The sequence below is a fragment of the Callorhinus ursinus genome, unplaced genomic scaffold, assembly GCF_003265705.2.
Source record: "Callorhinus ursinus isolate GAN/ISIS: 27379988/994484 unplaced genomic scaffold, GSC_fseal_2.0 scaffold2, whole genome shotgun sequence".
NCBI classification, from domain to species: domain Eukaryota; kingdom Metazoa; phylum Chordata; class Mammalia; order Carnivora; family Otariidae; genus Callorhinus; species Callorhinus ursinus.
Window position 1 is genome coordinate 41,295,953 of NW_027397064.1, and position 16,187 is coordinate 41,312,139.

The 16,187-nt window shown below is 40.0% G+C and overlaps 1 protein-coding gene across 5 annotated transcripts in view; it reads right to left on the reverse strand.

The window, feature by feature from the left end:
• The window catches only part of MYO1B (myosin IB), a 179,622-nt gene that overhangs the window by 24,499 nt on the left and 138,936 nt on the right, over positions 1 to 16,187 (reverse strand). For all 5 annotated transcript variants that reach the window (XM_025848374.2, XM_073881058.1, XM_025848392.2 and 2 more), the window contains exons 14-19: positions 12,916 to 13,020; positions 10,238 to 10,300; positions 6,757 to 6,957; positions 4,812 to 5,038; positions 2,151 to 2,351; positions 425 to 518 (exon numbers count right to left, since the gene is read on the reverse strand). In XM_025848374.2, coding sequence (XP_025704159.1) covers positions 425 to 518; positions 2,151 to 2,351; positions 4,812 to 5,038; positions 6,757 to 6,957; positions 10,238 to 10,300; positions 12,916 to 13,020 — 891 coding nt within the window. The remainder of the gene's footprint in view (positions 1 to 424; positions 519 to 2,150; positions 2,352 to 4,811; positions 5,039 to 6,756; positions 6,958 to 10,237; positions 10,301 to 12,915; positions 13,021 to 16,187) is intronic.

Sequence of the window (16,187 nt, forward strand, 5' to 3'; positions counted from 1 at the left end):
GGAGTTCCTACATAGAATTTTAAGTGTCCTTTTCACCTTAAAAATTTTTTCAGTAGGAATGCTTTCATGTACCTCAAAATAATAGGGTTGTCTTTCCTAAAATTATTATAAAATTCAGCTATAATCAATATAGACCAAATTTACCCCCAATTCCTATAAATTAGGGAGGTTTTATTGTTGTAATAACCGTTTCTCTAGTAAGGGTTGTACAATCTATCAGTTCAAAGATTTTGATGTTTCATTAAAAAAACCACGTTCTTCTACTGCCCTCCTACTTGCCCATCCTCCTGGACATATGCAGAAAAAACAAGAATGTGGGCCTCCTGGCAGCATCTCTGGTGATGTTACGAAGTTAAATATCCTTTAAGGACTTGCCTATATGATTATAACGTAAGTTCAGAGTGTCAAGATTTTGGTTACTTACTGTTCTTGGGTTCCGGATGAATATCTTTGATCTACCAAAGGAGTATTCTTCCACAGGAATCTCTAATTCATTAAACAGAACTTCCACGCCAGCCCTATAAAAATAAATAAAAACAGTGAGTTTTTTGAGTTACAAAAAGAGGTTATCTTCTCTTCAATCATGGTATCAGGTTCTCAGCAGCATAAAAAATAGCTTTATTTCCAAGTATAATTGGTCTTTCAGTAAGCAGTCTTTTGTGAAAGATTTTTCAGACTGAACTCCACAAATTAAACCAAATCCAGTAACGCTAAAAGAGTAAATTTGGGTTCAGAACTATGTAGTCTAGGAAAATATGGCATTAAAGCCAGTATCTTGATTTCATTAGCAGAGACAATCTTTGTATCAAATATACCCATAACAAAGCACCAACCAGAACCAGGAGGGGATGCAAGAAATTCATATCTATTTTTGAACCTGCTCAGTTAATTCTTGAAAATATTTTTAATATTGCGCTCATGCCTCACAGCATGGGCAGAGCTCAAGAGACAGTGCTCTAAGTGCCAGGCCAATGGGGTGGAATGAAGCAGAGGCCTTATGTGATGGGAGCAAGGCCTGAACTGGGCTCTGACTTCTCCATCCTGGACCCCGCTTTCAACATCAATCTTTAACCAAACTTCACCCCACCAACTTAGGGACTAGGTGCCAAGCAGGGAGTGAAGGCATATTCTGTGCATTATGGTAAATACCGACCATAATACCCTGGCAATTAGCAACGGGAACAAACAGTATGCAGATCCCATGCTGCCTGGGTATTGACCTGTGCATCGGAGGCCACATGATATGTCTGGAGTTCATCTCCTTGTAATACAGGGTGAGTGCTCTATTCCAGGCCAGGTCCAGTGAGAATGTGGGGGCAATACCAGTATGGTGAAATCAAATCCCTAGTGCCTGCATAAGCCCGTAAAACAGACACGGCGGCCTTCCTGTGGTGGCTGGGAGAGCTTCTACCACCTGCAGAGAAGGGGCAACTTCTCCGCCTGGCAAGAGCTGAAGAAAGAGCAGCGGACAGCCGAAGCCTGCTTTCTCTTCTGCAGCAGCCCCCCGGCAGTACACAGGTTCTGTCTGCATGTGGAGAGCTCACAGGGGCTGCAGTGGTCCGTCGCTCTGTCTGGGACTAGATGCCTGAGTACAGTTCAGGGAAGATGGGCAGAAAGCCGCAGGACCCGGATTCTGACGTGTTCTCCAATCCAGCTTTACCAGCAATAACACTGACTCTGAGTCCTATCTGCTCCTGTATCTATTTCTCAGTTGGTGCAGACCCAGGCGAAGAGTAAGACCAACACCCCCACCCACCGTCTGTCTCTGGGGTTAATTCCCCAGGAAAAAAAAAACCCAAAAAGCGGAGAGCAGTGATCCGAGATGCCTCTAACTCCTTTCATGATTCTACACAAATATACTTAGCAATTACAAATCCCCTCCTACAAACTTGCCACAGCATATTTTTAAAATTCTATTGACATACAAGTTCCAAATGTGGATCTGATAAGCCCTGTTCAGACCTTACAATCGAGGCCTCTATAATCAATCAGTAATTAGCACAAAACGGTACCCTAATGGAAGAGGGTCCAACACAGAGGATGCATCCAACTTGCCACAGAACTGTTTCACTAACAGCAGGTGAAGAAAATAGCATAGGATTTGTAGGCCTTAAAACTTCATTATTAAATGTGATCAATGCATTTCTTACCTTGCCGGTCCTTTCCAATGAGGCCATGTTTGTTTACAAAGCATTTTGTATCTTTCTAGGCACGGTTCATAGGCTTGCCTGAAGGCGTAGCCTGCCCTCCTCACTCGAACATTCTCCAAAAGACCCAGGTACCTGATCTGATGACATACTAGAGCCTCGCTGAAGATGTGTGCTGCTTTTTTATCATTTGGTTTGATGCACCTAAAATATTACAAAGATTTCAGGTTTTAAACTCTGTCTCTTGAGGATAGATCTGTGTTTTACAAAGTAGAGTATATAATTATTTTGCGATAATTATTTATTACTCTTGGGAAACCTAGTCATATCTTTTGAAATTATTTTAAACTTTTTACAGAAAGCTAAAAATGAATATGACATACATGACACTTAAAGAATATACTAATACATACGATAATAACATGGATGAATATCACTGACATTTTGTTGACTGAAATAAGTTTGACATAAAAGAGTACATATTTTTTAATTCCATTTACATGAAGTTCAAGAAAAACAAATCTATGATTAGAAATCAGTATTGCCATTACCTCTGGGGAGAGGTAGGGGTGCAGATCGACAGAGAAGGGGCACAAAGGAACCTTCGGGGATGATGGGCACAGGGGTATACATATATAAAAACTTCAACAAGCTATACAATTAAGATTCATACACTTTACTGTACTGTATGATAGAACTCAATGAAACTATTAAAAACACAACTGTTTCCCTATTGCCCTGTATCTCCCTCCTTTTTAACAGGGCATTTTGCTGTCCAAGGAACAACAAACATTTCCCAGCCTCCTTTGCAAGTAGGTGTGGCCATGTGATCAAAAGTCTGGCCACTAGGATCACAACAGAATTAATATATGGCACTTCTGAGTGTCCTTAAAAGGAAGGGACTTGCACTCCCCTTGTTCTTCTCTAACTGCTGGCTGGGAATACAGAGCCATGGTAGAAAGCCGTCTTTGACAATATGGATGAGGGAAACACCCTGGGAACCACAGGGCCACAAAACAGAAGAAAACGCTGGATTAGTCCCAAAATCCCTATACTCAGAAGTTACATAAGGAATAAATGAGTCTTGTTTAAGCCATTGTTATGTTTGGATCTTATGGAAGCAATTTCTATATCTTAATTAATACACTGTTAAACATTTATGGTTATATCTGCCTACTTAAAAGTGTTAAATAAATTCTACACACATACATAATATGTGAATAATTAAGTCTGACCTATTTTGACTTTGGTGTTTTTATGCTTCTCCTTTTACATTTACAAAAAATAATGTCCACCCTTTGGCTTAAAAATAGACAACCAGATCAATGAACAGCCTAGTGAGTTTAGACCTAGACACTTAAACATGTTTTCAACTGATTTTCAATAAAGGCATCAAGATAACTGAATAAAAAATAGTGGTTTTTTTTCTTTTCAATATATGGTGCCAGAGCAAGAGGTTATCTATATGGAAAAATATGGACCTTAACGTGAAATCTGAAACTACAAAGACTCTAGAAAAAATATAATATATTCACAAGCTTATAGTTTATTAAGACTTCTTAGAGATACAATAAAGTCACTAAAAAGGAAGGGGGATGAAGGAACATTCTGGGGTGATAGAATATTCCTTATGTTGACCAGGATGGTGGTTGTCAAAGAGAATACAATGATGAAAAAATAACTGAGCTGTTCACCCAGGATCTGTGCATATCACATCATGTAAATTCTTATTAAATAATAACTTTTTAAAAGTCCACTTAATTGAGAATAACAAAAGCAACTGACCACAGAAAGTTTCCTGGGTTTTTTTTCTTTTTTGAAACTAGGATCTTTGTCTGCTATATGTTCCAATCTGACTGCAATCAAACCAGGGGGTTTTGACTATTTATATTTGTTACCATTATAAATATTAGGTAAACAAACCACACAGAAATGTTCTTCCCGCTAGGTTCCTCACAATGGCATTTTCAAAGACAGTTCTGGAAGGGATGTGTGAGTGTGTGTGCGCTATATGAAACCTGACCTGTTCGATACACATCCCCCATTATCTACTTCACCAAATATACACACTGAAAACTCCAATCCTCATTGGGCTTTACTGAATCTCGAGATCTAAGGTGCCCTGGAAACAGGAAAAAAAGACCCGATGCTTCTGAAGGAATTCTTTCTGTTGCTTTGAAAAATTTAAGAATGTTTTGGGAGTCATTCCTTTCTCCAAATCTGTAAGTCTTAAGAAAGAAAGAGACATATTTCCTAACACCAAAGTTGGAACTAAAGCCCCACTTGCTTTAATGCTGTGCTCTAAGTTAATGTAAGAAGATGAATCCAATAGAAGAGTTTTCTGCAAAACCTTTACCAGAAAAACGCTTACATTTCTGAACATGTCATGAAACAAAGATACAAAAAGTAAAAAATCCTATGTGCGAACAATGCAATTTCATTAAATATCTATCGCCCCCGCTTTTTGAAATTCCTTGCTTGAAGAGGTGGGAGGAGCACTGGAGTATTTTTTAAGCAAACCCAAGAGATCACCTTATTTGATGGGTAAGAACTTGGGTTATCCTCTGTGGGGGTTATATTCCGATTTAGGCAAACAGGGAAATGATCTTCCTTGAAACTACCTTCCTAATGAACCTGTCGAAGAATTTTATGTGCCAGAAATACCTAATGTAGTTTGGATTCTTGGTCTGGAGGTTTTTCATCAGTGTGGCCACAGACGCCTTGAACTGAGAGCCTGCTGTAGGAGGCCTTTTCAGGTTGATCTTGGCAGGGTTCCCTTCGGGGAACAGAGACTTGATGAGGGTGTGGCCGGCTTTCCACATGGCTTGGGACAGGTCTCGATAGAGGAGATCATTGTTTTTGTCAACAAATCCTTCCACTTGGTACAGCACCTATGAGCAGCACACGAAACTCAACAGCTGATAAACTGCAGTCCCAGGCATCACACAACTGTTAAAAATATTCCAAGACTATCTATAATTCAGCCTCTACTTTCCCCATCAACCCCCCTCCCTCAGCACATTAGTCACACTCCTAATACCAAATTAGCCTCCAAGTTTAAATTCCATCTGTCTAAATCACAGAAGAGTTCAAAATAAATTCTATTACACTTCAGGATTTGCAAGAATAAACTCCAAAAAATGCTATCATAACATTTTCAAAGGATTGTAGGCTTTTTTGGTGTTTGAGCACATTTTTGAGGTTTTACTTTTCTTTCTTTTTTTTTAGTTCACATGTGCCAATTCTAGTCTGCTTAAAAGTAGACAGGAGAAAACAGAGATAGCACTGATATTTTCAGACATCCTAAGTGGGTAGAGAAACTGACCAGAAAAGTATCTTTTAATAACATAAGCTAACAAAAAAAAAAAAGTACTAGGTTCCAACTTTTTGAAATTAACAGAAATTTGGATACTATATACCTAATTTTTAATAAATATATAAATAAGAATGTTTTCCTCTTTGGAATTTGCAACCTTATTTATTTATTTTTTTAAAGATTTTATTTATTTATTTGACAGAGAGAGACACAGAGAGAGAGGGAACACAAGCAGGGGGAGTGGGAGAGGGAGAAGCAGGCCTCCTGCGGAGCAAGGAGCCCGATGTGGGCAACCTTATGTAAAAGAAAGAAGGTATTAACATCAACTGATACTCTTTCAGGACTCTAAAAATTAAGCTATTGTCAAAATTGGTTTTAACATTATCTTTTTTTTTTAAGATTTTATTTATTTATTTGAGAGAGAGAGAATGAGAGACAGAGAGCACGAGAGGGAAGAGGGTCAGACGGAGAAGCAGACTCCCCGCTGAGCAGGGAGCCCGATGCGGGACTCGATCCCGGGACTCCAGGATCATGATCCGAGCCGAAGGCAGTCGCTTAACCAACTGAGCCACCCAGGCGCCCATTAACATTATCTTTATAGACCTTAGGTGGCATAAAATTAATTCCCTCAAATATTAAGCAAATGAGTAAGTGCTTTTTTTTTTTTAAGATTGTATTTATTTATTTGTCAGAGAGAGAGAGAGAGAGAGAGAGAGAGAGAGAGAGAGTGCACGCAAGCAGGGGGAGGGGCAGAGGCAGAGGGAGATGCGGGACTCAATCCCAGGACCCTGGGATCATGACCTGAGCCAAGGGCAGACGCTTAACCGACTGAGCCACCCAGGCATCCCAATAAGTGCTTTTTTAAAAAAGTAGGTATTTTCCCCACTGTTATTTCAAAATCTCAGTCTAAGAATTCATTGTTTTTGCTAAGTGATCTGTGCTTCTAAAACCTTACTGTCAGTCGTTAGTGACTCCTAATTTTTACTAGCAGGTCTCCTTTTATTCATGTTGACAGATCTATTTTTATAGGATAATGGAGAGCTTGGAAACAATAAAATCGATTTTTAAAATACATTTGAGCTCTTTCATTAAGACCACTGGCTTTTCCTTTCAGCTCTCAGTTAAGATTTTGACTCAACACGATTCAGATTCTACCTCTATTGAACAATTTACTGATTCTGTGATTTCGGCGACTCATTCTTACAAGTTGGCACTGGTCCAAATGCCACCTGAGGCATGGCCTCCTCAAGGGAAGGACTGCAGGCCCACCGGGTGCTCGCAGCTCCCCCATACCTTGCCAGCATAGTGCTGAATTCTGAAACAGCTGTGAGGCAGGGATGTGTCATTGAGAAACCTAGAGCTCTTGCTCATCCTGCTCTCAAAGTGCTGGTGGGTGGCGCAGACTTGGTTGAGCTTCTCCAAGAAGGTCTCGTCGGTGACCGTGCCAGGTCTCAGGCACTCCTCATCCAGCATGGCCAGGATCCCATTTGTGTTCTGCAAGAAAGGAAGTAAAAAGGGTTTCCTTCCTTCCTCACTGTATTGTTTAAATAATTATTCCTAATTACACCGTCAAACACAATTAACTTAGTCACAAGAAAATTCCGCTTGGTTACAACAAAAAGCAGAGAATCAAAACAAGCCACAAGAAGCCACAGGAGTCCTGGCCCCCTTCCACAGCCCAGGTGTGTGTCCCTGCTGGGGGGGGGGGTCTCTATCAGTCGCCCTCCCCTACTCTGCCCCCCATTCCCCCAAAGAACAGGACTTAGGAGTCACCACAGCTACCTCAGCGGGCTGATGACTGAAATCCACATTGTTCAAAAAAGGCAAATCAGACCTCATATTCCAAACACACTCAAACACAAATCTAAACGTCAGAAACTACATGTGACAATGCAATCTCTACGACATGTGGTCACAAATCACAAAGCACAGTCTTCTAAGGCCATTATTTGATCCATAGCTTCAGAAGGAAATTGGTTTCAGATGTTTTCAGATTGTTCATGTAAAAATACAGTTTATTTTCTCGCAAAAAAAAAAAATGTGATTTGGGATCAACGCAATCAAGCTGTGTTTTAAGAATATCTGTTTAGAATAAAATTCTTCCACATAAAATTTCAAAACGAATGTTGAACATGAGTGAGAATTTGTTGTGTATTCAGACCCCATGGTCCCATTTATCCTAAGAGCAGTCAGCCCAGTTAAACTGAATCAAAAATCCAGAATCTTCTACTTTGCTAAATAAAGGCCGCTCTTCCTTGCACTGCCCCTATGGGCCCGTATGTCCCCATTCCAAAGAGAATGATCCACTCTACTGACCATCAGCCCCACCCACTTCCACCGGGCCAAAGCTCCCAGTTCCTCTCCCCTTCTCCTCACAAGGCCATGACATCCTCCGACCAGCATTTGCTCATTCCACACAAAACCCCAGGGGAAGTGTGGACTCTCAGGGATCAAGTGTGTTCACAACAGCCCCAGAGTAAACATTATTGTTAGGTAACGCTGGAAGGAAACATTTCCTTTATGTACCCAGGCTTCTATGTGAACCTGAGTTTCTCCAAGCATATAGGCAAGGGGATTTGGGGCTGAGATAATCTAGTTAAATTAAGTGTATTACCATGGTTCTCTCTCTCTGTTTTTCCTTCTTGAAGGGAAAATAAGTTCAATGTTATATTTTTGAAGGAAAATATACTAGTCATGACTTCTGAAAGTTAAAGTTCTCACAGCAAATTACTTTGGTCACAAAATTTACAAGCAAAAAATTTTCAGTAAATTCACTGATTTTTCTGGATATTAGAGTTTTGAATTGCTTTAGGTGGAATGTTAGCATTCACCTTCCAACACTGTTCAAATATTTCAAAGCAAAGTTTACTTAAACAGTCATATTTCAGAATATTCAATTTAATGTTCCATTTAATTCAAGGTGCAGCCTTCAGGAATATCTTAAAAACCGAGGGAAGAGATACTGGCTAATTACATAATGTCCAAAAGGTCTTGTTACAGATGAAAAGAAAGTGACTTGCTGGACATTTCGAGCCTGTGATTCTATTCCAGCACTCACCTACCACTGACAGCTAAAAAGACTGCAGGACGATAAAGTTTACCCATCGTTTCAAATAACTTTCAATAACTTTGTTATCGAGGCCAAGAGTGTGAGTAATCTTAAGCATAAAAAAAGGGCTCCCAAGTTTTCACATACGAATTAGCCTTTCTGCAATCAATTCGTTTACAATAAACTACAGAGTACGATGTAAAAAAATTTAGTAACCTTTTGGAATCTAAGATTTATCTAGTAATTTTTCATACTTTAAGCCTTTTCACATAAATACAGACATAGTTGGTCACCTGAAAATTCCCGTGGTCCTTGGCCACCTGCAAAGTCACACACGCACACAATACCCCCCACATAGGCAGTCTGAACCAGGGCTGGGTCTGTAGGGGAACCACTCCTGGGGTCCCACTTCGCTCAGCTCCCACGATTGTCCTTTTATCCTCCTTTACCTAAACTTGAAGAGCACGTGTGTTGTTCTCTATTAATTTATTTTAACAATGTTTTCCAGCTTTAGTGAGATACAGTTGACATATAACACTGTGGAATCTTAAGGCATACAAGGTGATAATTTGAAATACTTTTATACTGCAAAATGATTCCCACCATAAGCCTTAGTTAACACCTCTATCATGTCACATAGTTACCTTTTTTTTTTTTTTTTGTGATGAGAACATTTAAGACCTGCTCTCCTATTTTCAAATATATAATATGGCATTGTTAACTGTAATCACCATGCTATATATTAGATCTCTGGAACTTATTCATCTTGTAACTAGAAGTCCGTACCCTTTGACTGACATCTCCCCATTTCCCCCACCTCAGCCCCTAGCAACCACTATTCTATTGTTTCTTTGGCTTTTTTAGATTCTACACATAAATGATACCACCCAGCATTTGTCTTTCTCTGCCTAACTTATTTTACTTAGCGTAATGCCCTCAAGGTCCATCTGTTTTGTCACAAATGGCAGGATTTCCTTCTTTCTCAAGGCTGAATAATATCCCATTGTATATACACACCACATCTTCTTTATCCATTCATCTAAAGACGGACACTTAGGTTGTTTCCATATCTTGGCTATTGTGAATAATGCTGCAATTAACACTACCTCTTCGAGATCCTGATTCTGTTTCCTTTGCATATATATATCCAGAAGTGGAACTGCTGGATCACACAACAGTTCTATTTTTAATTTTTTAAGGAATTTCCAGGCTGCTTTCTATTATGGCTACACTAATTTACACTCCCAGCAATCATGCACATTTTCACACATCCTCACCGATAATTCTCTTTTTGGTAATAACCACTGAACAGTGTATTAAGTGGCTCCCGGAATTTTGGAAACGAAATGGATAAATGATTGGGCAAAAACGTTTTTCCCGAGCCTCCTCTGACCAGTGCTCATATTGCCAGGAGCCGGGGACTAGACCTGGGCTCCCAGCAAGAATGGGGCGTGCACTGAGGGCATGGCATCTGAACGTCATGCGTGGGCTCTTGTGATGTGGCCACGGGACGAGATTGAAAATCCTAGCCAAGGATCAAAACGTCCAGCCGTCTATGTGTGTATTCAAGAACTGTGCATGATCTCTGATGGCTATAATGGAGTCTCCAGAACTCTGCAGTTCTGTAAAGAAAAGTGTCAAAATAGCGAAAATGCTACAGCTTAACACCGAAGCCTGCGAGATCTTTTGTGCAGGAAATTATTACCAAGCAATTTTTATACTCACATTTTCTATTAGGTCACAAATGATAGCATTATTGAAGTAGTCAATATGTGTCCATTCTATGCCCTTAGAAACAAGAGAGAACAAAATCAGATTCCATATGATGAGGCCACACACCACCATCTATAAAACAGCCACTGTGCTACCTTTCTATGCTTCATGTCCTCTCTGGGTATTTCCTTTATAAAATCAGTGCTGCAAACTGTCATCTTCTGGTTCCCAAAACTTTCTTAATTTCAGCGGTCTACCACTGACATGATGTGACTAAAGTGCACACACGCCCTTGACCTGTTCTGAGACCGCCTCCCATTCCACTCTCCCATCTGTGGCAATTTCCCATGCACTTCATTGGCCCTGTGCCAAACATTTACTTAACAGGCCCTTGGGTCAATATTACTTTGTGTATATTTACAATGTTTATAAGGAAATAAGTCAGAACTTGATCCCAGGAATCTAAGGCCCACATTTTTTCTGTTCTTAATTTGTAACCACAAGGAAAAATTAATTTTAGAGTCAATCCCATGTTGTAAGGCAGCTGACTATTTCAAACGTAAAAACATCCCAGTGCTAAGACAAAATATTTCCAACGTAAGGAAAGACATGAAAATCGACCCACTGGTTCTGAGGCTAGCTACAAAGCCAAATCTGTGAGGCTATATGTCATCATTCTGGATCTGCATACACTGTGCCTGTAAGTGTAAACATTTATTTTTCTTCTAAGGGGAATTTAATTCATATAGCAAGCTGGGGATCTTCCTATATATTCTTAGACGTGTTTTAGACAATCTGTACCAACTGTTTTAAGTTACAGATCAAAGTTTGGGCAATCCATTTACGATGAGAAGACAGGAAGAGAATGACTCTGGCTTTTAGGATGTTTATGTTAAAAAAGGTGCCAGCCAAGTATGAAATGTTTCTAAAGCATGGTGATCATTCTAAAAGAAAGATGAAATATTTATGATTTAGCTTTCGAGTACCTGGGTTATTTTATTAAGACACTGGGGATAACAATCACATTAGAAAATTCTGTACTGAAGCAAAAAAAAAAAAAGGAAAGAAAAAAGGATTCAGTGTCTTTAATAATTTACAATAACACTATAAAAAATGAAGAAAAATAGGTAATACCATTATTAAAATATTAAAGCAAATAAAAACAAAAATATAATACAATATAGACACAGTACAATAATTGCTCCTTTTGTTTGAAATAATTTTATACTTCAAAAAACATTATTTAAAAAATGAAAGCGTGAAAACCACATATGGTTTTACAATTAAGGATGAAACTTTATAAACATTACTTCTGATTATTTTCAAATTACATTAAGTGAGATAATTTACACAGTGCTAGTACAACACCTGGCAATATAGTAAGCACTCAACAAATATTACCTGTTTTTATTATAAAATTTTAGGAAATCAATGCCGCTTTGCCTTTTCTCGAACAACATATCATAGAATCCTAGAGTATACAGACTTTTGAATCTGGCTTCCATTTAGCATAATGCATTTGAGATTCCTTATGTCACTGTGTTTATCAACTGCTTGCTCTTTTTTTTTTTTGACAGTGGACTGACATTTTTATTATTTTTTTCTTTCATTTTTAATACGTTTTATTCTGGAGTAGCCAATTCTTCAGATAAGTCCTTGATCAACTATTTGTTGGTTTAAAAAAAAAACAAAAACTGCTTTTGAGTATAGCTGACACAGCATTACCCTGGTCTCAGGTGTACAACACAGGGATCCAGCTTCTCCGTACGTTACCCTGTGCCCACCATGGGCACAGCTCCCATCTGGCACCATGCACGAAGGTTACAGTCCCACTGACTGTATTCCCTGTGCTGTGCCTTCCACCCCTGAGACTTGCTCACTCCATAACTGGACGCCTGGACCTCCCACTCTCCTGCACCTGTTCTGCCCATTCTCTACCCCTCTTCCCTCTGGCAATCATCAGCTGGTTCTCTGTGTTTATTGGTCTGATTCTAGCTTTTGTGTATTCATCTGTTTTGTTTTTTAGATTCCACATGAGCGAAATCATATGGTGTCTGTCTTTCTCAGTCCGACTTATTTCACTTAGCATAATACCCTCCAGGTCCATCCATGTTGTTGCAAATGGTGTTTGTTCCTTTTTATTGCCTGCTATGGATGTACCACTGCTGTTTACTCATTCATCTGATTCTTTTTTTTTTTTTAAGATTTTATTTATTTATTTGAGAGAGAGAATGAGAGATAGAGAGCACGAGAGAGAAGAGGGTCAGAGGGAGAAGCAGACTCCCCGCCACGCAGGGAGCCCGATGCGGGACTCGATCCCGGGACTCCAGGATCATGACCTGAGCCGAAGGCAGTCGCTTAACCAACTGAGCCATCCAGGTGCCCCTGACTCTTTTTTTAACACACTATTATTTTACATCATTACAGTAGAACCTGCTAAGACTCAAGCCAGTCAACTGATACTTCCTGAGCACCTACTATGTGCCAGGCACTGTTCTAGGCTCTAGCAGCAGGGCAGCAAAGATAATCCCAGTGAGCTCAGATGTCCTCACAAATGCACTTTTAAAAGACAAAATGTGGCTAAACTTAGATAAATCTGATTTTAGGGTTCTGTTTTAGCGACTTCTGAATCCACAATTTGTATGATGAGTAAAAAGAGGAACCTTGAACAAAATGTATTTCAACATTACCTCCCGTATATACTCCTCCTGCTCTTCTTTAAGAGTCAGCTCAATGAAGATTTGTTGTAGCTTTTCATTACAATAATTAATAATGAACTGCTCAAAGCTGTTGTCCTACATGGAGAAAAATGAAGAGAGCGTTATAAGCCATGCCATTAGGTCTCACACAGCAGTGACACTCTAACACCGCAAACCACAAGAAACACCATACACACACCGTCCGGCGGATTTAACTGTGGCCCAGCACACAGCTCCTGGGACACTGAGACCCAGCACACAGAGGCTTGCACGCTGCAGGCCCTCGAGAAATGGTTCATGAGTCAAGTGGGTGAATGAAGTATACACAAGTTATGCAGTATTTTGAAAGATGAGGATTTTTAGTTGACAAAGGAGCACCTCACACATGGTATAAAACAAAACAAAAAAATAAATAAATAAACAGTTTCCCCTAAAGGATCCGAAAAGGAACAGTGAGATTTATAGTCTCTGTCACCCAAGTTCTCAATCCGCCATTCTCGGGTGAAACTCTGCAGCTCGAGGAAGTCTTCTTGATCTGACCTCTTGTTCCTCTATGCAGGGTCAGCTCCCTCATTCTGACTCTTAGATACCAGCACTTCCTAAAAATCACGCTCTGTGTACATGCGTGTGGGCCTCTGTGTACACGCGTGTGGGCCTCTGTGTACACGTGTACTGATTAGTTTCAGCCCTGTCTCACTAGACGGGCAAGGGCTGACTACGTGTCTCTTCTGTTCACCAGTGTAAGCCCGTGCCTCACGCAGCACTTTGCACCTAGCAAGTTCTCCACGTGACTTGATGAGTGAATGAATGAGCGAAGTGCCGAATAAATAGAGATTCAAGGGAATCAGCACATCAAAATCATTTCCCGAGTGAGAAACTCTCTTCTCAGAAGGCTCCTGATTTATCGCTCGTATGGTTCTCAGCAGCTTCTCCTTCATATTAGAGTTACCTCCTACAAACTCTGGTGGAAGATCCACGCCTAAATCATCTCTGGACCATCCACGGGGCCTAATGTATTGCCGTAGATACTGAGGGCACACAACGTCTGTCTGTTGAATGAATACACCCCAACAAGAACCACACCATCCAGGAAGAGGTAGATCTGGTAGTAAGACGTGTTATTTTCACCTCTATCGTCTGTCTTTGTGGAGAGGAGATGGTGGCCATGGGAGCAAGGGACAGTACGACCCCACCACTGATAAACCTGACTCTTCTCCTACCGAGGTGGCCAGTCCTGGCCCTAACGAGCTGTGAGCCACGGGCATCCCGGCGTGAAACTGAAGCTCATCGCTTCTCATGAATACACAGAGCAACTGACCTTCAAATCTCTCTGTAAATGATGAAAGCAAAAAAGTCATAGAGCTTTTCGAAAGCTGAACTTTCAAAATCAATTTTGCTCCTATGTAGGACAAATTTTAAAATGAGACTTATGATGCTGACTGATTTCTGACTACATTCTTTCTTAGAATTCAGCTAAGCGTTTCCTATTGCGAACTCATTAATCAGGGAGAACTTTTAACTCTAAACCATAAATGACACATACACACGATCATTGGTTTATCTTTCAAATGTTAAGTCCGGTCAAGGAAAAGAGTTTTTTTGTTTTTAATCATGAAGGTTTTTACTAAAGGGAACACATTTATTTTCAATACTTTCAACGAATGGTCTGAGACACAAAGGGCATTCCCCAGTACTCATTTTCACATAAAGTTTTAAAAGCCATGTGCTCCGATCTTTGGAGCTTAACAATTTTGATTAGAAGCTGACGTCAATCTGGCCTAGATGCCTTACTACGATTATGATCAGGATAAGGCCATCTCTCTACGAGGAAGTCTGGCTTTCTTTGTTTGGTAAAATATATCCTTATATAAAACTACTACCCCAATTCAAAAACTTATAAATAAAATTAAAGTTTTCATGGTTTATTTAACAGTTAAAATCCTTTCTGTTATTTAAGAAGTCTATACTCATGGAGCTATTTAAACAAGTCTTCAAATGGTAACTAGTGAGAAGCAAGACCAGGGTAGTGTCCTTAGACACATGACACGGCCTGAACAGCTGGAGGGACGCTTTGCAACAGGACTATGAAATACACACAGGCAGGTTAGAAATCAGAGGCAAAGCTTCACAATCACAACACAACTTCAGGGGTAAGTTAGACCCAAACTAGATTTCCCCTCAATATTTAAAAGTTCCTGTATGAATTCTCTCTATTTCATATCCGCACACAGGTAATCAATGGCCATCTACTGCAAAGTCCACACAGTTGGTGAAGCCAGTAACACAGGAGCATGCAACAGACTGTCACTGCAAACAGTTCATACTTACTGCATTCTGGTGCAAAAAGGGACAGATTACACAAAATGCAGTCAGTTCTTAATTTGCAATAAACCTCTAAAAGTAAACACTTATTGATAGTTATTCATTGATGCAAATGACAGATTTTACCATTCAAGCTATGTTCCTGATTGGCATAAAATCTGAAATCAAGACACATGTCCAATCAGTTCAAAAAACGGGCCCCTGATGCCTACATGCGGTGTCTGAACTGTGGTTCTGCTAGGTGTGAGCTATGCAGGATAAAAACAGTTTGACTCAAATAATACCTCACATAACTTGCTTGAAGTCCCAAGGCTTCAGGATCTAATGCTTCTAATTCTAAATTCTCAGGAAAAATAAATGACACATCCCCCTCCCCAAAGAGTCATTGACAGAGGCAAATGGCAGGTCACGAAAAGAATGAAGAGATCCAGCAAATTCCAAAAGCACCTCCTCTTTCTCACCACAGCAACCCACCCCATGCTGTCCCTGCGAGGTCTCCCCTCAAACATAAATAATGTGGCAAGGAGAGAACGTTCTGGGGATGGCCTAAGAAAAAACTTGTCTCTCCTACCTCATCCCGGTGTCTAAAGAACAACAACAAAAAATAGACTAGCACAAGCATCAAGGCAGAAACCAGCTGACTTCCCCTCAGAAGTATCTCTGCATCTGCTGCAAACACACCTCATGGTCTTCAAAACACGTTACGAATCACCAGAGCAATCATCATTGCCAAACGTGAAGGCAATCCCATTTCTCATGATCTATGTTTACATTGTTGACATTGCCCTATGTTTTGGGAAACGGGACTTCACAAATCATTAAAAATAACATACGAACATAATTTGCAAAAAAATTAAGGAACGTCCTGGTAAGAGTTTGTATAGCTGCAAGTTGCATGGGTCCAGAACATGCCTTCATGTATACAGGCACTAAATATCACT